This window comes from Meriones unguiculatus, chromosome 7, assembly GCF_030254825.1.
Source record: "Meriones unguiculatus strain TT.TT164.6M chromosome 7, Bangor_MerUng_6.1, whole genome shotgun sequence".
Taxonomy (NCBI): Eukaryota; Metazoa; Chordata; class Mammalia; order Rodentia; family Muridae; genus Meriones; species Meriones unguiculatus.
Genome location: NC_083355.1, coordinates 17,126,155 through 17,153,593, shown reverse-complemented (window position 1 = coordinate 17,153,593; position 27,439 = coordinate 17,126,155). Strand labels below are relative to the sequence as shown.

Here is a 27,439-nt window from a genome sequence, read left to right as displayed (position 1 = left end):
GATGCTCTTGTGTGCTGGGGTACGAGAGGCTTCACTCACAAACACAGTTTAGGGCAGAGACGTAGAGAAGGTTAAGAGGAGCCTGGGGCCTTCTCTTCCTCTTTCCCTGTACTGACGGGCCACTCTTTTGTGACCCCAGCCTGACAGGCTCGCTCTGGGCTGAGGCCTCTCTAACTTGATGAGGGAGCTGGGCCTGCTTTCTTCAGCCTCCTGGTTTCATGCCCTGCCCCATCATGTTCCCCTCACTTGGCTAGTGACACCCCCTCTCCCTGGAGCTGGTGTGGGCCCGTGTTGACTGACTCAGTCATTTTAGGCCTCCCAGCAATGTGGCCCAGCTGCCTAAGGAATGAACCCGGAAGGGTTGGGCTTGGGAGGGAGAGGAGCAGTTTGAATATGTAGCACCAGACTGGGAGAGGTCAAGAGGTCAAGTGGCTACTGGTATGAAGAGCTATTAATGTCAGGTCTGGAGTGGTGGGCCCCCTCAGGGAACTCAACCTCGAGACAAAGCTGGGGGGTGATGGGAACAAGACAGGGTTCTGTGACACACAGGCAGAGACCCTGTACCTAAGGCTTTAATCATGTGGGCCACCATAGTCTTCTCAGGACCAGAGCCCACATAAGAAACTCCATACAATACTGAGCCAAGCAAGGGTCAACACCTATTAGCTCTAAAGGTCTTTAGCAGGATCGGCCTGTCAGAGGTGAAGGCAGTTGCTCCATGCCTGGACTTGGTTGTGTGGCTCCTGGTGGGGAACCCGGAAGCTTTCTGCACCATCTTTCTCTCCTGAAAGCAGACCATCTGTGTCCACAAACCCTCCTCCCCCAGCCTTTATTTCTGATTTGTCTGATTAAAGGCCATGCTGATTAAAGGTCCTGTTGTTTGGACAACAGCTGCCCAGTGCATCACGTGAACAGTGTCTCCTCTTGCCTATCACTTCCCTCCACTCAGTCACCTCTCCTGATTTCCCATCCTTTAAAATAGAAGGAAGAAAAAAAAGGAAGAAAGAAAGGAAGGAAGGAAGGAAGAGAGAAAGAAAGAAAGGAAAGAAAGGAAGGAAGGAAGAGAGGAGGAAAGAAAGGAAGCAAGAAAGAAAGAGAGAAAGAAAGAAAGGAAAAAAGGAAGAAAGAAAGAAATGAAGGAAGAGAGGAGGAAAGAAAGGAAGCAAGAAAGAAAGGAAGGAAGGAAAGAAAAGCTTCAGCAGTATTCTTAGGAGCCATTTCCCTGTTCACATATTCACCTAGTTCCTTTGTTTATAAGATTCCTTGACTAGCCTGGCGCCTGTAATCCCAGCACTCAGGGAGGTAGAGGCAGATTCCTTGACTAAAGTGAGAGCAGAGGTAAACCTGTGCTCAGTATGTCAGGATACCTCGTGATCAGGCTATGTGCTTCTGCCCTGATTTCTTTGACATGCCTGTTCCTGGGGGCAGAAAACATGTCAGAGCAAGGCAAAGTGACCTTTCCTTCAGAGCATCAGCATAGTGTAGCAGGGGCTTTTCCTCTTTTTCTTCTCCTCATTTACCTCCAGACTTGGCAAAACCACTCCTGTGCATAGTGTTCTGACTGAGCCCCCCGGCCCCCCCGTGGTGTCAGTGCCGGAGGAAGAGGCAGAGCAGGCATGGAATGGTGGCACATGGAATGCCCTGGGGGTGACGCCAGGGTAGAGTGGAGCGGAGAAGGACATCAAAGTGACATCCACGATCCTGTCAAAATGATGACTCATGCTTGGTCTTCTCATTCCGTCTGCAGAACCTCCCGCCCCATGCTCTGTACTCAGCATGTGCGGGGGTGGAGGGAACCCCAAATCCACTCATTCACTCAACACAATATTTTTAAGTACTCACCATGTGCCAAACACTTGAGCGATAATAATAAAAACCTCCGCCCTGGGGAAACCTGGTTTTCATGAGGCACGCACAGGTGAGGTGAGCCCCTGACAGAGTCTAGGCCGCGTGACTTATTAGAGTGCCTGGGAGGAAGCTGGTGTGGATGGCCGAAGGGAAAGGTTTCATTCATTGACGTGCATTGACAGGCAGAAAAGGGAGTCCCAGAGCGAGCAGTAGTGAGCATCCAAAGCCTGAAGAACATCTTGTCAGGGATTAGGGACTAGGAAGAGCTTGAGCATGACAGTGAGAGCAGCTGACTACAATGAGGAGGAATTTACTGTTGACCCCAAAGGAATTGTAAGATGAGTCACTGTAGGCTCTAGAAAGATGTAGGTAGATAACTTCTTTCTCTTTTCCTTTTGATGGTGTTTTTTTGTTTGTTTGTTTTGCGTTTTAAAAGGTTTGTTCATTTTATGAGTATGAGTGTTTTGTCTGCATGTATGCATGTCTGTTGCCCATGGATTCCAGGAAAGGGACCTCCTGGAACTGGAGGCTGTGAGTGGCCATGTAGGTGCTACGGCCGGAACTTGGGTCCTCTTCCGGAGCAACAAGTGGGTTTAACTGCTGAACCGTTTGCCCAGCCCCCAGCCTTAGTTTTGATAGTGCTTTGAAGGCTGCGTTGCCTCATAGACAGCCAGTCTGGCTCATTCCCCAGGAGACTGGTTTCCACTCAGCCCAGGGTCCTTCCTTCCCTCTTCATCAGTGGCCTGCCAGAGGTGACTGGACTTCCTTTAGAGTCCCTGCCCTCCTCATTCCTGTGTTTCTTTCCTCACAGATAGACTTCAGTGCCGACCAGATCGAAGGTGAGTGGGAACAACTCCGTGTTCTGTTGCACTCTCCAGAGGAGTAAGTGGCCCTTGTGGTAACCGTGACTATTACACCCGAGCAGGCCTGTTACGCTCTTTATATGGATCAACTCACTTTATTCTTCAAACAACCCCACGAGGTACAGAAGCTATCCCTGCCCCCATCTAACAGGAAGTAAAACCAAGGCTTGGAGAATTTGGGTGCCTTGTCCATTCTCACACAGCCAGCCCTGGGGTCTTCAGGGTTCAAATTCGTGTATCTGATTCTAGACTTTTGCTTTCAGCCGTCCTTTCAGAGGGCTTAGAAGTAGTTGATGCTCAGCAAACACTGATCCCTTTGCTTCTCCATCATGCCCCTAATCTGTCAAGTCACCCGGGAGTCCTTTTCTCTGTCTGTGATGCAGGAAACCCTCTTAGCTTACGGGCACTCACTCCTTCATTATGAAGGAAGTCTGTGACACGTCCACCCACGCTGGTGGCAGAGCCAGCGGTGACTTGCAGGCACACTGGTTCGTCTGTGGTGTCCATCACCAACTCTTCTCATTTTCAACAGAGACAATTTCTCAGTCTCATATGGAGCGTCAGTAAATGCAACTTGAGGATAAATCTCAAGGGGCTGGAGAGTTGGTTCCGTGGTTAGGGTTGTGCACTGTTTTTGCAGAGGATCTGAGTTCGGTTTCCGGCACTCATGTCGGGCAGGTCACAATCACCTATAACGTCAGCTCCTGTGCCCCCCCTTCCATCTCCCCTCTATACACATAATTAAAAACAAAATAAAGTTTGAAAAAGTTAGATCTTGGGACATCTCACACATGGATGTACTTAACTAATCAGAGAGACTGATGTTGTTTCCATTTGGGGGACATTAGCATGGGGTCTTCCTGGCCCTGGGTGAAAGGGGGCCTGCACTTAAGTTGCAAGATTAGTAGTAGTAATTGTCAGTTTCCCTCTGAGAAAGTGCTTCAGTTTACACAGAACATGAGCGCCGGCACATGTGCTTTGGAACTGGTGACAGGAATCCGTCTTGGTGGTGCCCTGTGGAGACACACTGTCAGGCAACAGTTGTAGATGCGGAGAAACCCTTTTGCTTTCTAGTTAAATACATGCATCTGCCACGATGTCAAATCCGTGGCACAAGTGAGGTCTGGAAACTCAATTAATAATCAGATTCTTCGTTGCCCGAGGGGATTCGTGGTGAAAGCTCGCCAGGATGACTGGCTGAGTTCTGCTCTCCTTGAAGATTTTCAGGCTGGGGTCTTTGCTCTCTGTAACCTTTCACACCCTGGCTTTGAAGCCACTTCTCTTCATGTTGGAGCATGATGCTTTCTTCTTTCATCTTCATCCCTGTTGTCCTTTCGTGTGCTTTTTTGTGAAGCTATGGTTGCTGGTGAGTGGTTTTCTTTTTTCTTTTTCTTAAGACAGGGTCCTAATTAACCCGGCTTGGCCAAAAATTCACCTTCTAGCTGAGAATGGCTTTGAACTTCTGATCCTCTTGCCTCCACTCCCCAAGTGCTGGTATTGTAAGTGTGTACTACCATACCTTGTATTTGTGGGGCTGGGGATTGAACCCAGGACTTCATCCATTCGAGGCAAGCACTCTGCTGACTGAGCTTCATCCTCAGCCCCAGCCAATGGTTTTCTTGTGTTATAATGGAAAGAACATTCTTTGGAATCAGGAGACTTATTGTTACTGATTCTTCCTCTATGAGCCATAAGAAGTTGTTCACTCTCCTCTTCTTCTTCCTCCTTCTCCCAGACCAGAAGCTGGCATCAGAACTCTCGGGGCTGGATTTACAGGCTCCTGTGAGCTGCCTGGTGTGGGTGATGGAATCTGAAATCTGGTCATCTGATAGACAGAACAAGTGAGCGCTCTTAGCCACTGAGCCACCTCTCCAGGCCAGAAATTACTTCTTTAATACTTAATCTTCTCATCTTCAAAATGAGGCTATTTGGTTCTGTTCAGCTCAGAAATTTTATGACCATTCAGCATCTTGTCTACATCACCCTTTGTCTATCTGGAGCTAATTGCCACATTCTTCTAAGCTTTGCAGTCTTTGGGTGACATGGCTCCAAGTTGCCCAGACCTCCCTGTAGTGAGAATTTTGCAATTTCTGTTTCTTTAAAAAACACAGAGATGTTATGGGACTGTGTTGTTTTAATCCCAGGTGTGGGGATAAGAGGCTGTTGCACAGCAGCTGACTGTGATTTGCTTCAGCTCTGGCGGGGGCGTGGTTTTGCCAGCTGCAGAGAGTTTCTGTGAGTGTGTGGCATTTGGAATTCTGGAAACTTTTCAGAGTATATGTAAGTGCCAGGGCCCGGAGAGGCAGGGTTGGTGTTGTTCACTGGTTGGTTGTGGTGTGTCAAGGAGTCGTATGCCAAGAAACCAGAAGAAATTAGCTACCCTGACGGCGAAGATCAAACTCACCCCAAGGAACTCAATGCCCCTAATCAGCATAAAGAAGTCTAAGGACGACTTGACTCCCTTTCCCCTCTATCCTTTTTTCCTCTCCTATCTAGTGTTAGGGGGTTAATAAGGAGAAGGGTAGAAGAGGGAAAGGAACCCACAAAGTAGGAAATGCTGGCCAAACCTCCCCATACAGGAACAAGCTTTGGACTGCTGACTCCTCTGTTTCCTCACCGGTACCCGTGGCTTTGCCATTCCTAGTAGCAACTCTAGACATCAGTGTTTTCATGCGTGCACTGGGGTCCTCAGCAGGCAGAGCTGTACGCAATGAAGTCCGGGGCAATCCGCTTTGAGTGTGGAATAATTTGTTATTCGTATGCAGCCTTTAAAGGAAACAAGCAGTTCTAAAACACCTGGAAATGATTAAAGGCAGCCTCTCTCGCAACTCAGCGTTCTTTGGTTTTTGGTCTGCCTAATTGATTTGCTTTAACCCCACCAGCATTGGCTTCCAACTCTTGACTTCTCTGGTCCTGCCATGGGGCCCTTTGCCTTACGGGGCAGCAACCTCGTTGCTGCAGTCTGTTGTTACCTGCTGTGGTTTGCGATTGTCCACTGCTTTGTGCACAGCATGAGGTGACTTCAGTGTCACCGCCAGGTCATAGTCTAATAAACTAACTGAATCCAAACTGACGGAGAACTAAGCCAGACCTGGTGGCACAGGCCTATAATCCCGGTGCTTGGGAGGCAGAGGCCGGAGGATCAGGGATGCCTGGTCATCCTCTGCTACTAGCATGATTGGAGTCAGCCTGGACTACGTACGTGAGGCCTTGACTCAGAAAACAAAAGCAAACCAACCTATGAAGAATGAGGGCTATTTACAAAGAGCCCAGGGGTGTCTTAACTTGGCCTTGCCCCTCAGATACCTGCTCTGCAACCTGCAAGGTGTCAGGCCTTTCTTGTACTGAGCTAGCCCCAGAGGCAGGGGACTTGAGAGCCACCTTGGTCCATTCTGTACCTCTGTGAAGCACACACTGGGCACGCTTTTTGCTCCCGTCAGCCATCCATGCGGGTGGACATTGTGTCCCCACTTAAAGCTAAGAAGCAGAGAACCCACAGAGGTGTCCATTTACCCAAGGCCACCAGTGATTCAGTGGCAGGCCGGGTATGGTCTGACTGTGGCCCCAATGTCACCTTGTCTGACCATGGAGCTCTTTCAGTTGGGAACAGGCAGTACTGACAATAGCTGACTTTTGGATAAGTCCTGTCACTTTGCAAACTGTCTCCACATCCTGCCACCTCCCGAGACACTCACAGTGACAGGGAGAAAGGGCAGAGCAGGAGGGAACTGAGGCCCAGCCTGGCTTTCCTACTCTCCTAGGAAGAGCCAAGCTGAAAACCTGGGAAGCCTCACTCCTGGCAGGAATATTTTCACTTCTCCACTGTTTCCTAGTCAGGGACTAACGTATACCAGGGAAGGATGTGGGGCGAGGAGAAACAGGGAAATAGTCAAATCCTATAACTGACCGAGAGAGGAGAGCCAAAGACCCATGCTAGGGTAGGTCCTGGGGTCCCCGGGTGACTTTGCTGTCAGGAATGGGGTGGGAACCATTTCCGAGGGCAGCCTGGAGACAGTGGCTGAAGGGAGCGGCTACACCCTTAACCACTCCATCAAGCAAACCGCAGCCGCTGGCTGCCTTTGCTTGGGGCAGGGGGCTGAAGCTGGGTGTTTCTCTACAGAGTTCAAAGAGGCCTTTTCACTGTTTGACCGGACACCAACGGGAGAGATGAAGATCACCTACGGGCAGTGTGGGGACGTGCTGAGGGCCCTGGGCCAGAACCCCACCAACGCAGAGGTGCTGCGCGTTTTGGGCAAACCCAAGCCTGAAGGTCAGTGTGAGGGCGATGGCTAAATATGATTGATTTCAGCACCCATTACAGCGTGGTCTAATGACTGGAGCCGGCGCAGGGTTAGACAGACACTTGTTCTCTTCAGTCCTGGTGGCTTATCTCCGTCACTCTGCCTGCCACCGATGGGGTGTCTCATCCAGAAGCAGCTGGGGCCTAAGCCCTGTGCGGCTGGGGCTGGGGCTGGGAAGAGACCTCTTGGCCCTCTCCTGCCCTGAGCATCTGCTTACGTGGTGGTCTCTGTCTGCCCTCATGCCCTCTGGAAGAGATGAATTCCAAGACCCTGGACTTTGAGACGTTCCTGCCCATCCTGCAACACGTCTCCCGCAACAAGGAGCAGGGCACCTATGAGGACTTCGTGGAGGGGCTGCGGGTCTTTGACAAAGAAAGCAACGGCACGGTCATGGGGGCGGAACTTCGGCATGTCCTTGCTACCCTGGGTATGTCAGCTGGGCGGGAATGAAAGCTGCACAAGAGTGGCTGTTGAAGAGGGGGGCCAAGCGGTGTATGGTGGGGTGTAGCTATAAGGGTCCCTGCATCTGGCAAATCCTAACCCAGGGCCTGTTTTCCTGGACTCTATGGGACCCCGCCTCCTTTATCCCACGACCTGGGTTTGCCCAGCAAGCACCAGAGGCTGGTAGAGGAGCAGGTGTCAGAGCAGAGGTTGTGAAGCCTGGCATGGCTTCTGGGCCTCTTTCATTGCCCTCACCACCATGCTGTGGGCAGAGGGGAGAGGTATGTCCCAAGATACATGACCCCACGTTCCAGAGCCTTCACTGAGGCATGGTGTTAACCATTTCTCAGACGCAGGGTGGGCTTTAAGCCTGATGAGTGCTTCAGTTTCCCCTTCCCCTCCCTGCCACTTACCATTGAGACCTCCTTCCCATGCCCTCAGGAGAGAAGATGAGCGAGGCAGAGGTGGAACAGCTGTTGTCTGGGCAGGAGGATGCCAATGGCTGCATCAATTATGAAGGTATGGTCCTTCCTTGCTTTCCGGGGTGGCCAGGGTAAGGGAGTGGCATAGGGAGGGTACTGTTCTTATCAGGTGACTGTGGCAGATTCCCACCGGATGCTTTTTTTTTTTTCCGTCTTGGGAGTGACTATCTGGAATAAGGGACATTAAAATTAAGAAGTGGAGAGGAGGGCAGAGCTCCAAGGGACACCCTGGCTGATTCTTGTTTCCTTTTCCTAGCATTTGTCAAGCACATCATGTCTGGGTAAAGTGGATTTCTCCGGGTGAGTTCTATCCCTTCCTCAAGGTCATTCTGGGCTTACGGGCAGCACCACATGCCTGGGAAGTCTTCTGTGCCCGGCATATGGGGCCAAGACCAGAGGGCAGCTTTGAGCTACCAGCTTGGTGGGGGCACTAGCTTGGTAGCCCTCTCTCTTGCCCCGCCCTGTCTTTTGCCTTGTCTGAGCTAGGGTTTCTCTTGCTATGAGAAACACTACAGAAACAAGCTGGGGAGGACAAGGCTTGTTCAGCTCACAACTGTTAGGTCAAACTCCATCCAGGAGGGAAGCCAGAGCCGCAATTTAAGCCTGGAGGCAGGAGCTGAAGCAGAGGCCACAGAGGAATGCTGCTTGCTGGCTTGCTCCTCATGGCTTTCTCAGCCTGCTGTCTTACACAACTCAGGGGTGGCCAAGAGTGGCACCTCCTCTAGTGGACTGGACCTTCCCACATCAATCATTAATCAAAAAAACAAAAACAAAAACAAAAACAAAAACAAAAAACCAAATCAAGATGGAACAGAAACACTACAGACTTGCCTACAGGCAATCTGACGGAAGTATTTTCTCAACTGAGCTTCCTCTTCTCAGATAACTCAAGCTGGCAAAAGAAAAACTAAAAACTAACCAACCAACCAACCCCAAACCAAAAACAAATTCCAACCAGGACGTGCCTTCTTGTCTCTCCCTGTGTCTTTCAGACCCAGGCACAGCACAAGCTCTTGGGCGTGACAAAGCCCTGCCCCAGACTGAAGCCTCTGGCTTGTGCCTTCAGTCCCTTGGTGTGGAGCCCTCCCAGTGATCAAGGGCGTGGGATGTGGGAGACTGACACCCTCTCTTCATCTAGCACTTTCTTTCAGGTGCTTGGTCCTGAGAGACCCATGCAGGCTGTCATGGAGTCTTGGATTCCCGTCCCCGGCCTCACAGGCTCACAACCTTCCCTGTAAATAAAGAGCCCCAGTATGGAGTCTCGTCCATCCCTTGGTTGTTGTGGTTGCTTTTTTTTTTTTTAAACCTAATTAATGGAGTCAATTTGTGTGTGTGTATAGTTGTCACCTGAGGCCCTGTGTTCTTGAGAATGGAGTTGGATCTTGGAACGGGGAGACAAGGACTTTTAAAAGGCCAAGGATCTAGAAATAGTGGCACCGGACACATGGGCAGGAGGTCTTTGAAGGGTCTGCAGCTGGAAGGATCCACAAAGTTCCCTTTCTACCCTTAACCCTAGGGGAGCGGGATACCTGGGTGTCAGGATTCTTCACACAGAGCCTTTGCTACTCCTTCTCCTCCTTTTTCTCCTTCTTTGGAAACACAGATGATGATCAGATCAGATCATCTTCAGCTACATAGCTCAGGCTACATGAGAACCTGCTTCTAAAATAAAAATTAAAAAGTGTTAGCTCAATACTTGGTTAGTGTGTGTGAGGCCCTGGGTTAGAGCCCCAGCACTTTAAAAACATGCATAAACACCTAGAACACAGACTTCAGCATGATAACCATTTTAAAAACAAGAATGTTCACATTGTGAGGCTGGAGTTGTGGCTGATTGGTCAAGGATGCTTGCTTGCTTATCCTGAGGACCCTGAGTTTGGTTCCCAGCACCCATGTCCAGAGGTTCCCAGTCACTTGTAACTCTAGCTCCAGGGGGTCCAATGCCATCTTCTGGCCTCTGAGGACACTTTCGAACCCACGGTAAACTCTCTCTCTCTCTCTCTCTCCCTCCTAAAAAGAAAAAAAAAACATTCTCGTGAGCTCAATGGCAGAGCACTTTCCTAGCATGCAAAAGCCTCTGGGTTCCTTCCCTATGAGCATTCACTAGTCCTGCCTCTACCACAGTCAATCAGCGCTCCATGTTTCACTTTTGTGGCTTTGATGGTTTACTCAAGATAAATGAACACATGCATTTGTCCTTTTGTGGTTGTCCTTTACATTTCGTGTCATCCCTGTTGAAATTTGTGTCAGAACTGCCATCCCCTTTAGAGCTGAGATTACTCTACTGTGTTTTCCCGAGAGAGCATGGTTTGCTTTTTGGTCCCGGCTCCTTGATGTGGACCAATGAGGTGCTTCTTCCGAGTGTGAAGCCCCTGGTACCTGCTTCATCCCTGTTTGTTCTGGAGCACTGGCTGTTCTTGCTGAGGACCCAGATTCAGTTCCCAGCACCCACATGGAGGCTCACAACTGTCTGCAACTCCAAGTCTTGGGGATCCAATTCTGACTTCATCACCAGATACACACATACACATAGCGCACAGACAAACATGGAAGCAAAATACTCATACACACAAAAGTAAATATATCAGTAGGGTATGGTGGCACCACACCTTTAGTCCCAGCACTTGGGAGGCAGAGGCAGGTGAATCTCTGTGAGTTCCAGGCCAGCCTGGTCTACAGAGTGAATTCCAGGAGAGCCAGGGCTACATAGAGAAACCCTGTTTTAAAAACAAACAAACAAACAAGGGAGGGGGCACCCTTGGGATGTAAAATAAGTAAACTTAAATAAAAATTTTAACAAAGAAACAAAACCAAAGGAAAAAAGTAAATAAATCTGTAAAACCTCTAAAAAACAAACAACAACAAAACAGTAACCAACCAGCTCAATAAACAACCAAACCAGACTCAAACAACAAATTGACGTGCATTCATTGGCTTCCTTCCCACTGAGGTCCAGGCCTGGTATCACTGTCATGCTGCTCACACCCCCAGGATCTTAGGCCCCTTTTATGCTGTTATCTGGTGAGCTAAGATGGTTGCTCTTTCTCCACTGTCTTGTCCACTGGGGAAAAAGCTCAGGACTGTTTCCTACTCAGTTAACATCTTTAGGAACGTTATGACCGATATGTTCCCTTTTCCGTGTTGGGGGCCATCATGTGAAGATGGAAGAAACTCCTGTCCTTTTACCTCAGTGCGGAAGACTTAAGGAAGGCTCTGGTCCGGCCCCATCCTATGGACGGATGGGATACCTGGCAGCTATGAGGAAGGAAGAATGACTGAAGGTACCATAAGGTTCCTCTCTGCCATCCAGGGTATAAGACAGTGAGCAAAGGTCTCAGTTCAGGTTTCCATGGAGCCGTCTGCTCCAGAGAGGATGTGCAGCCTCGTTTAAAGTTGCCCTTCTCAGAGGGAATGAGTCGGAGGCAGTGGACAGAGACTGGCTTGGGGCAGGCCTGACCATTCCCCCTCCCCAATGCACCCTCCCTATTCCCAACTCTGCGTGGAGCTCCTGATCCAGCCCAGACTCTGCTGAGCTGTGGGGAGAATATGAGGAAAGTGGGCCTTAGAGATGATGTGATCATGAAACAGGGTCCCTTGAGGTAAAAACCACCACCAACGCCCTGAACTCCTACTCTGTGCCTGTCCCTGTGCTGAGCAGATCACAGCCATTCCCAGGAGCCCAGGAGGTGGGCGCTACGGTCCCCACTCAAGGACATTAAGATACAATAGGAATAGCAAGGGCTGGGAACCTTGCTATTCACCAGGAGTGGTGAGCTCCTGTCTAGCGTCTGTGGTCCAGTTCCCATCGGTAACAACAAAAGCCCCCAAAGACTTCCGGGTTGACACAATTTAGAATCCCATGGCGGGCTTGTCTCTGTGTGTGAGGGAGTGCCTTGATTGCACTAATTAATGGCCCACGGACAGCGGCACCACTCCCAGCTCGAGCGTCCTGGGTTGTGTAGGAGTGGAGAAAGCCGGTAGAAGGCAACTCGACAAACACATCACATCGCTTCAGCGCGAGAGCTCTAGCTTCCTCGCTAGGGCCTGTGACCGCCCAGGCCGTGGGCTTTGGGCCGGGTTTACCGGGTCAGATGTGAATGCCCTCCTGTGGAGCAGGTCTCAGACTTGCTACTCTTGCGGAAGGGGGCGCCTGGCTGATCAGTAGAGGAGCAACACTTAAGTTATCCTACGCCTTCAAGGTCGGAGGCAGGCTTGCCCCTTCTCCGCTGTCAGAGATGAGCAGAGGTCTCAGCTTGTTCTCCTTATCAGAGTCACTAGGTTGAGAGCTGAGGGTATCAGAACCAGAGACCCTTTAGATTTCTAGCGTCGACCCGAAGGCAGTGTTTTAGCACAGTGCCACCGTGTGTTTGGTATCCCGCAAAAACTCGGGTTTCTGGGGCATTTAAGGTAATAGCGTATGGCCGATGGCTGGAGGCGCAGTTTCTAGTTCTCACCACTAGATGGCAGAGCTGCAGCGGTGTGCCTCCAGTGGGAGGCCCACAGTTCTTAGCCAGGGCTGGAAGAAATTTCAGAAGTCACTCAGCGTATCTTTGGGCCTTTAGACAAATGGAGATCTTGTTTATTTTAAAAGAAACACAGCAACTAATTAGCCTGCGAGCTTCATTACAAGGTTTTGCAATGAGGGTCACACAGAGGACACTGTTGTGGAAATATGGATTCCCGGCATGACCCAATTTGACTCCTAAACCATGTACTCACTTAGCCTTAGTCCCATAGCCTTTAGGGTAAGAGGGTGGACGGGATCATCTTTAAAACTTTTTTGCTATAATTAATTAATTATTTTAATTGTGTGCGTGTGTATGCATGTTTTGTGTGTGTGTGTGTGCATGTATCTGTAGGTGCCTAAAGAAACATGGGATAGGAGACCAGTTGGGCAGCTTAGTTGGAAAGATGCTGCCTGAAGGAGAGTGAAAAAAGAAAAAAAAGAAAGGAAAGAAAATAAAATCAGGCATGGTGGCCAACCCTTGAAATCCCAGCACTCCCGGGGAAACAGAGACAGGAGTATCAGAGGTTCAAACTCATCCTTGGCTACATAGTAAGTTCCAGATTAGTCTGAGACATATGACTCACGATAGATAGATAGATAGATAGATAGATAGATAGATAGATAGATAGATAAAAATACATGGCCAGAATATTACTCAGTAGTAAACTGCCGGCCTAGCATGCACAATGCCCTAGGTTCAATCCCAACTTTAAAAAAAAAGAAAAAAGAAAAAAGAAAAGCAAGAGCTATATGCGTTGCCATGAATTTTAAGATTTGGTTAAAAAGAGACAATAATGAAAGAAGAATGAGGAAGATTACCCGAGAATAGGACTTGAGATGGAGACAGAAAGGAAAAGGGGTGGAGGGGGGATGGGAAGGGATGCATGCCGCCACTCAGAGGTGGGGAGAGGAGATATCTGAGGAGAGGCGGGAAAGACCCACACTTCTCTTTCCTGCTCTGGTCAGACCGCTGGGGTATTCAGGGCTAGGGCAGCCTCTGTCTAGTTCCAACCTTTCCTTAAAACCCCTGTAACACAGCTCACTTCCACAATCCTAGCACCCAAACAAACAGAAAAGATTGCCACGAGTTTGAGGCCAGCCTGGGCTACAGAGTAAGACCTTGTTCCAAAACCAAGCAGCAAAGAAAGACCCATGCAACACAAATGCCTGATTTACACCTTCATACCTACCCTAACATGGGGGTCATTATTTCCCAAGGTAGGCTATTCTACTAGAGGAAAAGTCCTAAGACTTGCTCCTCTGTACTTGTCTCCGGAGTTGGCTCGGTGAAGGTCTAACACCGTGCAGCCGAGAGCTGGCTCAGCCGTTCAGAGTGTGTACTGCTCTCGCAGAGGACCCGAGTTAGGTCCCAGCGCCCACTTGGGGCAGCCCACAACTACCTGCGTGTCCAGCTCTGAAACCCTCTTCTGCCCCCTGCAGGCGCCTGTGCCCATGTGCACACACCCTTTTCTCGTGACTTAAAGATAAAATTACATTTAAAAAAAAAAATTTAGGACCGTTCCTGAAAACACAAGTTGGAATTTCTTCTCTTCCAGGCCAACATACCTGAGTGAGTGCACAGGGCCTGTCTGCTCGCTCTCCAGTTTGTTCTACCTTGAGTCTCATTCCCCCACAAGTGATGCATTTCCGTCTTCGCATTTCCGTCTTTACAGTCTGAGTGTTTTTAATCTCTTTGTCTCGAAAGACGAAACTAAGGTTCAAATAGAGATTGTGGAATTCTGGTCTTGTTCTGGCTCTGGACATAGGTGAAAGCACGCTTGCCACTTTTAACATTAAAATCGTTTGTTTTTCTTTATTAGGGTGTGAGTGGTGTATTTTTTTACTAGGTGTGAGTATGAGTGTGCTTGTGCATCTGTGTGCACATGGGCGCAAAGGCCGGAGGTTGTCTTTCGCCCTCCCTCTCCCTCTCTGGGTTTTGAGACAGGGTCTCCCACGGAACCAGAAGCTCATTCATTTAGCTAGGCTGTCTGGCCTGTGAGCTTCAGGAATCTGCTTGTTTCTGTGTCTGCTCCCCTTCCCCACCCCAGTACCGGGGTTACAGGCACAGGCCATCCTATGCCAATTTTCATGTGGGTTCTGAGGATCCAAACTCAGGTCCAGTCTCATTTAGAACGCAGGTCTTCTAAGGTTTTATTTTTTAGCTCCTCGCCACAGCTTTGGGTCTACAGCTAGCACTTGGCTGTCCCCCTCCTGGTGTTGTATAAAAGAACGCCACAGAACTCTCCTCCCTCAGCCCACCAGCCTCTGTGGACTCTCCCGGTCCTCACCTGTCTCCTTATTTCATTGTTTGCAAACTACGTTGTTAAAATTTCCCTGCCCAGCACCAGTCATTCCTTTTGTGATAGAAACAGGAATTCTTAACCATAAAAGACCCTTGCAGGCAGTGTGTGCTCCTTTTCCAAGAACAGGCTTTGTACTTCGCTATCATAGTTTCCAGGGGGGGTCAGAGACCCATAAAAGGTCAAGAAGCGCTGTTTGCAGCCTTTGTGGGAGTCTGTTTATCTTCTTGCTGGATGTTTTGACATTGCATCTGGCCAGGCCAGTCTTCCTCCCAGGCCACCATGAACTCTTGACAACAGCTCATCTCATTTTCTTCCCCCAAAACATACTTAGTTTCCACTGCTCCCAACCCCCCTCCCCGACCCCAGCCGACCTTTCCCCGTTCCTTGAGGGCTCCCTTGGTTGAGAGAACAATTGCGTCTCTTTCTCCTGTGGCCCCACTTTTGGCAACAGGGGCATTCTCCTGCCCTGATGTCCTATTGCCACAGAGCCAGCCTTCTGAGGAGCTCGAAGCCCTCCCGAGTCTGCTTTTTGTTCCCACCCCCTGTGCTCCTCTGCAGCTCTTTCTAGAAGTTGCTGGATCTGTAGGGTGTGTGCCCCTCACCTGGATCACACTCCCATACTGAAGTCACTTTTCCAGTTTTCTTTTTATCAGCGTCCGGAGGCACACACTGCGTCTTCCTCCCTCAGATGGGTTCCCTCCCCGTCCTCCTGATGGTCAGCCCTCACAAGCACCCTCTCCTGCTGGTTTAGCTTTTTTTTTTTTTTTTTTTAAATGGGGTCTTGTTGTTAAACAAGAATAATTTCCATCTCACGAACATTTGGCCATATATAAAGGAGTATATGTGCTTTCAAAGATATTTATTTATTTACTTTGAATTTTCTAGACAGGGTTTCTCTGTGTAGCCTAGGCTTGAACTCAGTGATCCACCTGCCTCCGCTTCCTGAGTGATAAGATTAAAGGTGTGCACCACCACTGCCCCACCAAAATTTAATTTTTTTAAATTATGCTCATGAGTGTGTCTGGATCACGGATGTAGAGCTTCCTGCTGGGACCTGGGCAATCTCTCCCTGAAGCAAGCTGACTTTCCACCAGCACCTCTCAAACAATCAATTTTGAGATGGGGTCCTTTGAGTTCATCATAAGTAGCCAGAGCTCACTGTCAACTCTGACCCTTCAACTCTGACCCTCCGGCCTGTAGGTCCCAAGTGTTGAGATTAGAGGCGTGCGTGTCCCCATGCCCAGGGCTTTGCTCAAATTAGGCGAGCTCTCCACTGACTGTGCTGTATGTCCTCAACCCCCCTTTAACAATTCTCAAATAAGAGGCAAGGCAGCAACTCACATTGCAAATTTTAAAATCAAACATTCTAACACAGCCCAAGCCCCAATTGTACTAATTGGATACACACTAAGGAATGATGGTAGGAAAATATGTAAAGTCTTTGTTTTCCACAAGCTATTGTGTTTCTATAAAAATGGAAAACTTTGTATGCACAGGAGAAACACTGTAATTATTAGCATATGTCTCCGGCTGCTGAGGTAGCTCAGAGGCTAAAGGTGCTTGCTGCCAAGCCTGATGACCCGAGTTCAATCCCCAGGACCTCCAAGTTATCCCTTCACCTCCCTGCATGCAGCCCTTCCCAAATGAATACATGCAGTAAAAATTTTAAATGGCACATGTCTCTAATCTGAGACATAGGCATAGGGTGTTTCAGGCAACATTTACTGAAGCCTGGTGCGACGGTATGTGAGGTTCTAAAGTGTGCATGTTGTGTGTTCGGAACCAAGGCTGTGGGTGTGATGAGGCGTGGGTGGGAGCTGCCAGAAACAGCTCAGTAATGTGTTTAATTTTGAATTAACTTTTAGTCACAGCACACTAGACACTCCCTTACTGTGGCCGGGTCTTCTGGGTCTCCACATTCAGTTCTGTGTTTCCGTAGGGGGTTGTGATCCACCCGTCAAGAGTGTGGGATCCTTAGGACACAGAGAGCACAGCACTTGGGGGTCTGAGCCACGGCTTCGAAGGTGTTACTACCGTCTCCATCAGCTTATGCCTTGTTCAGCACATCACTGCAGTAATTCAGAAAAGGTAGAAAATATGAGTTCATTTCACATTCTCGGCTCAGAAAACGGGGCTCTCGTTGACTTAGGATAGTCTGGGTCTGAAGGTGAGGAGTTAGACACAGACACAAAGGTCCAAAGATAGACTCATAGAAGCAGGGTGAAGAAGGCAGATGAAGCCCGCCCTGGGCTCCTCAGGAGTCTGAGTGTGGGAGGGCCATGGGACACAAGACTGGAAAGAAAGGATGGCCAGAGTAGGGCAGTGAGGCAGGGGTGTCGTCCTGCCTGGAGATAAAGACAGATGGGCTCTTTCCTTCTGTTCCTTCCTGGGACTTCCTCACGGCTTTCAGGCCAGGGCTGAGGACCGCAGGTTTTCCCCGGTTGGAAAGAGGGAAGTGAGGCATTCTGCTGCGGCCGGACTCTACTCCAAGCTCGCAGTCAGCCTACTCTTTGTCATCCGCTCAGGGAAAAGCTGAATTCCGGGGCTGCTGTGTTTCGCCGAAGCCTTGGTCTAATGCCCGGCTTTTTCCGCTGCTGTATCAGGACTCAGCCAGGCAGGGCTGGTGACTTCTTGTAATAGCCAAGACAGGAAGTGGTCAAGACCTAGAAATAGAGCAGCCCGTGGGGGTGGGAGGGTGGGACTGACCGGCCCTAGGTGCCTCCTGGGGCCAGCGCACAGAATCCCTGGACTTGGCTTGGGTTTCTCGGTTTTGCCCCAGAAAATGAGATACCCCAAGGGTGTTTTAAGCCAAAAGATGGGAGCTTTCCCCACCAACTCACGACGCTAACTTGAAACAGTCAAGGATGTCTGGCTTGTACCATATTTACAATGAAGGAGGCGGTGGGTTGTAGGGTCAGCGCTGAGTCAGACGGATCTGTTTTTAATCCCACCTCTGTCACTAACTACCTGGGTGCTCTCAAGCTAATTACCCCGTCTCTCCGAGACTCTATTTCTGCTCAAGCAAAATCGGGATTCTTACGTCTGTTCTGTGTTCACTGAAAAGAAAATGTATTATGGGAAAAAAAAAAAAAAACAAAAAACATTCAGCATAGTATCTAGCCGTTCACACTGCAAAATAAAGGCAGATAGCAGGATAATAATGAACATAATAAATACCTTTTTGTGCTTCCGAAGGTCAATTCCCATCTCTATAAGATGGGCTATTACGAGGAATAGTTAAAGCAAAATACGATGCGCTCCGTTTCTAGTCCCTACCCTGAGGAGAAACTGGAGCAGAGGCCCGGCATCAGGAGCTCATCAAGGGTCCTGCAGAGGCTTAGAGAAGAGCGCTGGAGCCTCAGCCTTGGAGACCGCCCTCGAGAGATATGCCAAGGGACTTGGTCCTGCTCTACCCGGAGGCTGGCAGAGATCAGGACAAACGGATCGACCGTGACAGTGGCTGGAAGGAGGCCTGTCAGCATCCCAGGGCTCCAGCGCTGGGTGGGATTCCTCCTCTTGGACCCTTGAGGTCACGGACGCATTTGAGAAGCCGGTGAAAAAGTAAAGGCCACGTTTCTATCAAGATAGACGCCCAAGCTTTGGCCGATTGGAGGGACTCGCAAAGCTTGGGAAACGCTGCAGGCGAGGAAACTCTCCCTGGGTCCAGAAGGGATCAGTTCTTGAGTGCTTGGGAGGGGAGGCTCGTAAGGGGGAGGGAACAACCGCCGGGTTCTCCCTAGGTGAAGCACAGGGGCAGAAGACCTGGCCCAGGTTTTCAGTGAGTTTGTGCAGCAGTGACGGTGCTTACAGCAGCCTCCCCGCCCACCCCGCCATCCCCCGCCTCAGATCAGCCAGCGCTGGCAGGATGGGACGGCTAATGATAGGTGGGCAAAGCAATTTGGTTTCCTGACTTGGCAGATATCGGGGCTAGACTGAGAACCTAAGAACGTATCAGTCAGCGCCTCATCTCCTGTAAGCCCTATGGAAAAAACCACTTATTTGGCTCACAGGTGTAGAGGTTCAAAGGCTTGGCGCTCGAGTTGGCTCTTTTCTAGAGGACCCTATGGAAATGGCAGATGGCAAAGGAGAAGTGCATGTTGGGGGAGCAATACATCTTCAGGGGAAAAAGAACATTGATGGCCAGACCCGCGCTTCGCATAATGTTTGTTATGGGCGACCCTGAGTTGGTCATGTGTGAAGCATCTCCTGCCTGCAGTGACTTTAAGGCCTACACTGCCGCCCACTGAACGTAAACCTTTGGTGGGGGCACAGTTAGACCACATTTAAACAACAAAAAGCACAAGTTGGATTGATGCTAAGAGTTGCTGCAGGCTCATATTTATCAGATACTTTTTTTTTTTCGAGACAGGGTTTTTTGGTGTAGCCTTGGCTGTCTTGGACTCTCTTTGTAGATCAGGCTGGCCTCAAACTCACAAAGATCCACCTGCCTCTGCCTCCCAGAGGGAGGTGGGATTACAGGCGTGGGCCACTGTGCCTGGCTTATCGAATACTTAATAAAATACCAGCTGCCGAGCGGAATTACTTTCATTCACAGTCCCGTTTTATAGAGGAGGAAACAGAGGTTTAGGACAGCTAAGCAACCTGCCGAGGTAAATTGTGAAGCTGAGATGAAAATTCTGGCTATCTTCGACTGATCTCTCTCTTTTAAGTTAAGAATTACTTTATTATTCATTCGCTTACTTACTGTGTTTGTGTGCATGTGCTACAGCTTAGGTGTGACGGTCTCGCAGCTTAGGTGTGACGGTCTCGTCCTTCCTCCACGTAGGCCTCAGGGATGGAAGGTTGTCAGCTCGGTCGCAAGTGCGTCTAGCTGCTGAGCCGTCCATCAAGTTGTCTCTTCCTCAGGTGAGTAAGCAATACCTGAGAAGTCTAAAACATCACGGAAGTTTTGCTTTCTTGGTATGTTATGGAAACATGCTTTTGTTTTAATCCCAAGTGTGGGATTTTAGTTGGGCTATAGTTTGTCCACAGCTGTTCATTGTCAAGTGCTGGGCATGATCTTTGCCAGCAGGTAACAGCCTTCCATGTGAGGCCTGGAGTGGGTCGTGGTCTAGGACACTGAGAGTATAAATATGAGATTGAGAAAGAGCAGGTGTGGCGTTCTGTGTGGCTTTTGGTGTTGGCGTGTGGCGTGGAGCAGTTTGGAGAGACCAAAGACCAGAGATGGTGTGGCTGTTTGGAGCACACAGAGAGAAACGCTTAGGGGCGCAGCAGCGTGGAGGAGCCCGCTGGCTGCATCTGCTTTTGATGGAGATTGGTACAGAGTCCTAAAAGAATGTCTTGACCCTAAATAGCTGGGAAGGTCTGGGCCCCTTCCCCCCACTTAACCTTTTCTGTCTCCTACTTAAGGGTTGGCAGAAGAGAGGTAGAGGCCTAAACACCCCAAATAAAGTAGAGTTTTAAAAAGGCCACTGCAGGTGGCTTTCTGCTACACTAAAATGCATACTGAGAGCTGGGCAGTAGATTTGCTTTAAGTGGAGCAGGACCCTGGAGGGGGAGCTAGGGACTTTTAGAACAGTTACCAGAACAGGACAAATTTGGAGCCAAGCAGCAGCGGCCTGAACCAGAGTGAGGCATCTCTCACCTCAGGATCAGCTGGGGAAGGTTTATGGCTCACTCTGAGGACACGGCATGGGTCATCACGTGACGCCCTTTGTGGGCACAGAGCTCCAGGCTTGCCAAGGCCCCCATGTATAGGTGGAGCTGGGGTAGCAGGCTCTGGGGCTCTCATCTTCTTCCCAGCAAAGGAAGGGCCTGCTCCACGAAGGGGAAGTTTCTCTCTGAGCCTGAAGTAGATTTGCCAGGGCTCTTTGCCAGTGCATCCTTCGCCTCCCGGGAGCTCTCTGGCACACTGCAAACATTGCCTAATGTGGGTGAGTAACCGAGTGTTGAGAGATAAGGCCAAGTTCATTCCTTCCCATTTCCTTCATTAGTTCCAAGGGCACTTTCTAAGACAGCTTCCAGAGTACAGAAATTCTAAGCTGTGCCATTTTTTAAAATCAGTGGGAACTCTGAAAAAGCCCATTCTTCTGCAAGCCAAGGAACAGCTGGGCCATTTCAATGGACAGAAGAAGGTCCTCTGCCAAACACGTGGGAGGAGCCGGTAAACGACATCACACTTAGTCTCCCCAACCAGAGCAGCGGCTTTTCACCAAGAGGTCTGCAATCTCTCCATAAGTAATGACAACGAGAACAAAATTCTTCTGTGCTCTGCAGGTTAAAGGGTTTTCCTCGTCGTGGTCTCACAGGACCAAGGAGCCTGTGAAACCAAGGAGCGTGGGTTGGAGTCAGGGGTATGTGTGGGTGAGATTGATACTAGGGGAAAACACTGGAAACAGTTATTTTTACAGATAAGGGGGAAAAGCATAGAGAAAAGTTAAAGGCCTTTTTAAAAACCCTGTGGTGCTTACTGTTGATTCTCAACTTTCTAGGATTTAGAATCACCCTGGAAACAGGTCTGTGGGCACGCCCATGAGGGGTTTTTACATTAGGTTAATAGACCCGGGAAGAGCCGCTTTAACTGTGGTTGGCACCATTCTATGGGCTAGGATCCTAGAGGGAATGAAGAGGAGAAGGCGAGCTGAGCTCAAGCTCCCTGCTCCTTGACTGTGGTTGCGATCTGATCATTTGCCTCAGTTCCCTGCTGCCGCAATGTCTCTCCATCACGATGGACTAAAGCGAACCTTGCCTCCTTTGGTTGCTTTTGTCATGTATCTCGTCACAGCAACAAGTTAAGTAACACACATTGTCTCCCAAGAAGATGGGGTGGGGGCCTAAATGTAGACGCTCTGATTCTTTGTATACAAGGATTAGCTGTGATCTTTGAACATAAGAAGTCTGAGATGAGGACATAAGTGTGTTTCTTCCAACAAGAAGGACCTGGAGTAGGGCTGCCTCCGTGGGGGCAGATTCGAGGTTGTGAGAGAAGCTCTAAGGCGCTGTCAGCCTGAGTGGGTAAGGTGGGGTGTTGTGTGACTCTTGCTTCCTCAGTGCCTCTTCTACACAGCCGCCTTCTACCTGCTGGGTGCTGGACGCTTCTCCCCGGTCCTCTCCGCTGGCTGCGTTACAGTGCAGGATGGACAAGCTCTTCTCCAATACCTTTGTTGGAACACGTGGATTGCTAAGGTTACTTTTAATAAACAAAATGATTACATCTCATTTATTTATTGTGTGTGGGGCACACCTGTCTGTGTGTGTGTGTGTGTGTGTTTGTGTGTGTGTGAAAGGACAATAGTAGGAGCTAGTTCTTTTTATCACATGGATCCCCAGGATTGAACTCAGGTTGTCAGGCCTGGTGGCCGTGGCCCTTATCTAATGATCTCTCTGGCCTCTTTTTTTTTTTTTTTTTGGCTGTCCTGGACAAACTTTATAAGACTAGGCTGGGCATGAACTCACAGAGATCCACCTGCCTCTGCCTCCCCGACTCTCTGGCCTCTTAATTATTGAAATCAACTATCAAGCGCTGTGATGAGGAACAATAAAAGGGGAGATAGATTAAAAACAAAAACGGAGGGGTTGCCAGGGAATGTGAAGACAAGCCCCAGCCCTCACAGGACCCAGTGCTGTTCGAGGAGTAGTAAATGATCACAGCATCTCAGCTTCCGGTCCTGACAGCTATGGAACTGCTCCCCTATAGTAAATCAGAATGAGGTTTGGCAAAATATTTGAGAAGCCATTTTTCAGTTCCAAACAACACGAAGGGAAACACTTCGGTCCTTGAAGGGGGGCACACCCACAAAAGGAGCCCTGTTTGTCTGGCCTTTTGCTTCAAGAGCAGGAGGTTGGAGAAAGTGCATGATGGTCCACCGAGTTCAGCGCGGCCGAGGGCGTGGTCTGGGGAGGACCCTCTTTGGGGATGAGAAAGTTAAGTGGAGAGATGCCCTCCGAATCCCTCCTGGGTGTTCCCTAGGGTCTTTGGGTTGGGCAATGGGATGTCAGAGTCTGTCTGGCTTTCATAAGTGCAGCTGGAAGAGAGAGCTGAGCAGAACGTGGAGGCTACTGACCACTGCTTGGAGATGTTGGGGGGAGGGGAGAGCTAGGTGGTGAAGCCTCTCTTAGACGACCCCCCAGAAAGCTCATGTTCTAGGAATCGGGACCATGTTCTAGAGAGAACAACCTGTTCCTGAAGAGTTACTGATGGTAAACCTGTGGATCAGGAGATTAATCGCAACCCCAGAGATGTAAACCCAAACAAGTAGGATTGGATGACCTGTTGCTATTATCCAAATCCAGAATACTTCTGCACACACACACACACACACACACACACACACACACACCTACCCACACAAGGAGGCAGAGGCAGGCAGATCTCTGTGAGTTTGAGGTCAGCCTGGTCTACAAAGGGAGTCCAGGACAGCCAAGGCTACACAGAGAAACCCTGTCTCGAAAAACAAAAACAAACAACAAAAAAGACATCTTAATATCATGTGCTTCTGATGTTCCATACTGTGAAGGCACATCCTTTTGATCCTTTTGATCCTTTTTAAAATGGTATTCTTGTCCCAAAGTGACTCAATCATGAGAGAGCAGAAGACAGAATAACTGGCCTTGACTTTTCAAAAATGTCTAAGTCATGAAAAAGAAAAAAAAAAAAAAGAACACTCTCCAACTTCCTGAGCACTCTTTCTGGCCTTTAAATCTGGGAGGGCTGTTCTCCACCTTGAGGCTGTTTGAGCAAATGCTTAGACTCTGGCCTGCTAATCTCACATGCTCTGCATCTCCCAAGCTTGACCCTGAGACTCAACACTGGGTGGACCCCGCAACTCAGGGTTCTGGGAATGGGCTCTCATTGGCAGAGCTCATGTGTACACACACCCTTGTCTATTCATCCGTGTCCAGAAAGCATGCCGCAGTGGGACATCTTTGTTTTGGCTTGGGTGTGAATGTCCCTCACAGGCTCAGTTGTTTCAATACCTGATCCCCAGCTGGTGGCCCAGTTTTGAGTTTTGTCCAATGTTGAAAGGAGAGGCCTGGCTTGTAGATGGGGAGCTTTGAGGGCAGTAGCTCAGTTCTGGTTTTCTTCCAGGTCTAAGTCTCTTTACTGCCGGGTCTGCTGTCAACATGGCCGGCTGCCTCAGCTTCCTTCCCTCAGGGACTAAGCTGCTTTGGTTACCACTGGGCATCAAATCCAAAAATATGTTTTTTTTATGTTTTTCTTTTTCCTATGTCCACTCTAGCTCCCAAATAATGATATGGAGACCTACTGAATTTATTAATAAGCTCTCAGCACTGTAGCTAGGCAGATACTCATCTCTTCTAACCCGTCTATGCTGGTCTGGGACTATTCCCAGTCACACGCCCCATTACCAGCCATCTCAGTCTTGCCCTAGGTGCTCCTGCTCCATCCGTGTTCTCACGATTTCTCTCTCATGGTGACCTTCTTCCCTGTCTCCCCCCTCTAACACTAGATGGGAGAGAAAGAAGGATAGAGGAAAGAAAAAGACAGAGAAAAAAAGAGATCCCTGAATCTAACCTCTTATGTTTTCTTTCCTCCCTGACCAAAACCATTAACCACCAACCCCTTATAAGTGAGGACAAACATCCATCACTCGACGAATGACCAACAACCACCCACTCCGCATTTTGGGGATGGGGCATTGTTCTCTTAAAATTGCTTCCTGCCGTCTTGGGGCGATGTTTTCTTTGGGGGACCCTAGAAACTTTGGGGAAATATCCAACTCCTGGGAGAGCTAGCCGTGTCATTTGTTGTCCAGGCTCTGTGTGATGGGAAGATGCAGGCTGAAGTTCTGGCTGGCATGGTCTGTGGTGCTGGATGATCTAGCTGGCCCTATAGAAGTCTTTCTGGATGCAGATTTTTGAGGCTATTAAGGCAGCCTGTGAGGCTGAATCACCTGGGCTACTTGTCTGCTTCGGTGTGTGGTCCTTTTGCTGTGCAGACCTGTAAACTTTTGAAAGTGATATACATTTCTGCACTAACACATGTATGGCATGTGTGGTGTGTACAATTTGGGAGCGATGATTCTCTGCTCTTTGTTTGAGCAGGAAAGGCATCTGTCTTTCTGTATAAGTCAGTTTGGACTGTATAACCAAACTGTAATGCAAATTTCCATCCAATGCCATATGAAAGGGTAACATGTAAAATTAAGTCCTGAGGACTCTGTGGCCCACAGGATTGATTGGCCAGGCAGAGACGTTTTCTCATGCTTCAGCCGGGCTCAGCGCTGCTCCCATGTGGAGGGGTTTATGTGACCCATTTTGTCATTTTTCTTGGGTTTCTTTCTTCATGTCTGCAGCCTAGATCTCAAGTGGTCTCCCCTGGTCAAATCTGATCTTTATTAATTTTGAAGGAAACCATAGCTTTTCTTCTCCTGTTGAAAATGTCTTCATCGAAGGTCCCTCAAACCTTAGGCTAAAATAAACATTTCCTTCTTGAAATTGTGTTTATCAGGTGTGTGGAGAAAAGCAATATAATTTGGCAGTACAAGAACAGGGGCCAGCAAGATGGCTCACGGGGAGAAAATGCTAGCTGAGCAAACCTGATGATCTGAGTTCCATTCCTGGATACCACATTGTCCTTGACCTCCATGTGTACCATTGCATGCATGTAGCTGCCTACACCACACACACACACACACACACACACACACACACAAACACACACACACTACATACACACATATACACCAACACACATACATATAAACACATCACAAACACATACATACATACACACCACACACACACATACATACATATATAAATATACACCACACACACACACACACACAAAACAATTAACTTAAAAAAAAGGGACGTAGTAAGGGGAAAAAACCCCTTTGACAATCTGTCAAGCTATTTATAAGAAATGTCACTAAAGCCAGGGTGAAATAACTGTAAGTTAGGCATATTTGTTTGAGGAGCATTGAGTGAGTTGCTAAGCTTTTTTTTTTTTTTTTTAACTTATTTTTGTTTTATGTGCATTGGTGTTCTGCCTGGTGTTCTGTGTGAGGGTGTCAGATCCCCTGGAACTAGAGTTGTAGACAGTTGTGAGCTGCCAAGTGGGTGCTGGGAATTGAACCCGGGTCTTCTGGAAGAGCAGCCAGTGTTTTTAACCGCTGAGCCATCTCTTCAGCCCCCGAGAGCTGCTAAACTTACGATGCTCTTCAGGATGAAGGGAAATGACCCTAGATTTAAACACAGATCGGACTGAAACAGTAAATATGTGCGTGGATCTTTTGCTCTCCTTATTTACAAGGCAAATAACTAATTAAAATAAAAATTAAACTGTAAATTACTGCGTTGCGTCTGTGTGTGTCTGAGGGTGTGGAGAGGTGTGTGGCATAGGCTCGCGTGTGTGCAGTTACAGGTATGTGCATGTGGAGGGGAGAGGAGAACACGGGGCGGGGTGGTCTGCCCGTGCCTTATTAAGACAGGGTTTCTCACTGGGCCTGGGGCTGGGCCAGCTGCCAGCCAGCCTCTGTCTCTACACTCCTTCCCATGCACTAGGGTCATGGGCCGGCATGTGCCCATGCTCAGATTTTTATGCAAGTGCTGGGGATTTGAACCCAGGCCTTCATGTTGTTCCAGCAAGCACTCTTACCCATGGAGACCTCTCCCTAGCTTCACTGTGTTATTATTAGTGTTATTTACTAACTTGCTGGAGAGGCTTTCTTGTTATGTAGCCTAGGCTGTACTCTGACTTGCCATCCTCCTGTCAGACCCTTGAGGCTGGGCCTACGAGTCATGACGTATAGTGATGTAAGACTAGGTCATAATACCACAGAAAATGTGACAGTCTCAAATGAGTTTATACAGTTATAAAGTTCTTACCTGCTACATCAAATGATATAAAACCCTGGTGGCTGAGAGGTCTGAGGAAGGAGTGCCCACCTCCGCAAAGGACAAAGCTGGAGGAGGAGGAGGAGGAGTATCAGACAAGATGGCGTGGAAGAGATGACACTTTGAGAGGTTTTGAAAAAGAAGTGGAATTTTCCAAGTGGAAAGAGGAAGGAAGGTCAGTCAGATGGAAAGGCATGGAACATTTAGGAGTGGCAAGAATCTCTTGGGCTAAGGCTGGGTGATGGGTCATGGCCAGGTGGAAGATCTTTCCTGTCACGCGACTCCTCCTGGGTCTCCCCTAGCTCAGGCTGGCTTTGAACTCCCTACGTACTCAAGAACTACCTGGAACTTCTGGTCCTCCCGTCTCCTTGGTGCTGGAATCGCAGGCGTGCGCCACCGTATCCTGTTTTATGTATGCTGGGATGGAACCCAGTGCATGCTAGGCAAGTGCTCGACCAGTTGTGCTACATCGCCAACCCCAGTTTCGTTGTTACAACACTACCCTTCCTGCATCTCAGGCCAGCCACTTCCCAGGGCCTCCTCTTCAGCTCCAGTGTCTCGCACCTTTTGAGCTTCTAGAGGTTTCCTATCCGGGGAAACTGGTGTAGGGGACCGGAACAGCGGCCAAGTCGTCTCTGAGGAAAATAACCACAAAGCTAGCGAATTTGGGTTTGGAGGCACTGACTGCCGCGAAGCAGGTATCAGGTACCTGCTGCGTGCCAGCGAGCATTGCAGACGCTGGCTCTTCACAGATGCATCTTCCCTGGAGACGCGGTATTGCCGAGCGGCTGCAGGAAAAGCGTTCGAGGGCAGCCTGTTAACTCAGCGACAGAGGGAATGAATGAGCCTGGAGGAAACCAAAGTGGGCCAG

At 49.1% G+C, this 27,439-nt stretch overlaps 1 protein-coding gene across 4 annotated transcripts in view; it reads left to right on the top strand.

Moving 5' to 3' along the window:
• Positions 1-9,203, top strand: part of Myl4 (myosin light chain 4) — a 38,466-nt gene extending 29,263 nt beyond the window's left edge. For all 4 annotated transcript variants that reach the window (XM_060386563.1, XM_060386564.1, XM_060386565.1 and 1 more), the window contains exons 3-8: positions 2,660-2,687; positions 6,832-6,981; positions 7,266-7,439; positions 7,895-7,972; positions 8,192-8,235; positions 9,087-9,203. In XM_060386563.1, coding sequence (XP_060242546.1) covers positions 2,660-2,687; positions 6,832-6,981; positions 7,266-7,439; positions 7,895-7,972; positions 8,192-8,220 — 459 coding nt within the window. In that variant the 3' untranslated portion in view covers positions 8,221-8,235; positions 9,087-9,203. The remainder of the gene's footprint in view (positions 1-2,659; positions 2,688-6,831; positions 6,982-7,265; positions 7,440-7,894; positions 7,973-8,191; positions 8,236-9,086) is intronic.
• Positions 9,204-27,439: the final 18,236 nt, after the last annotated feature.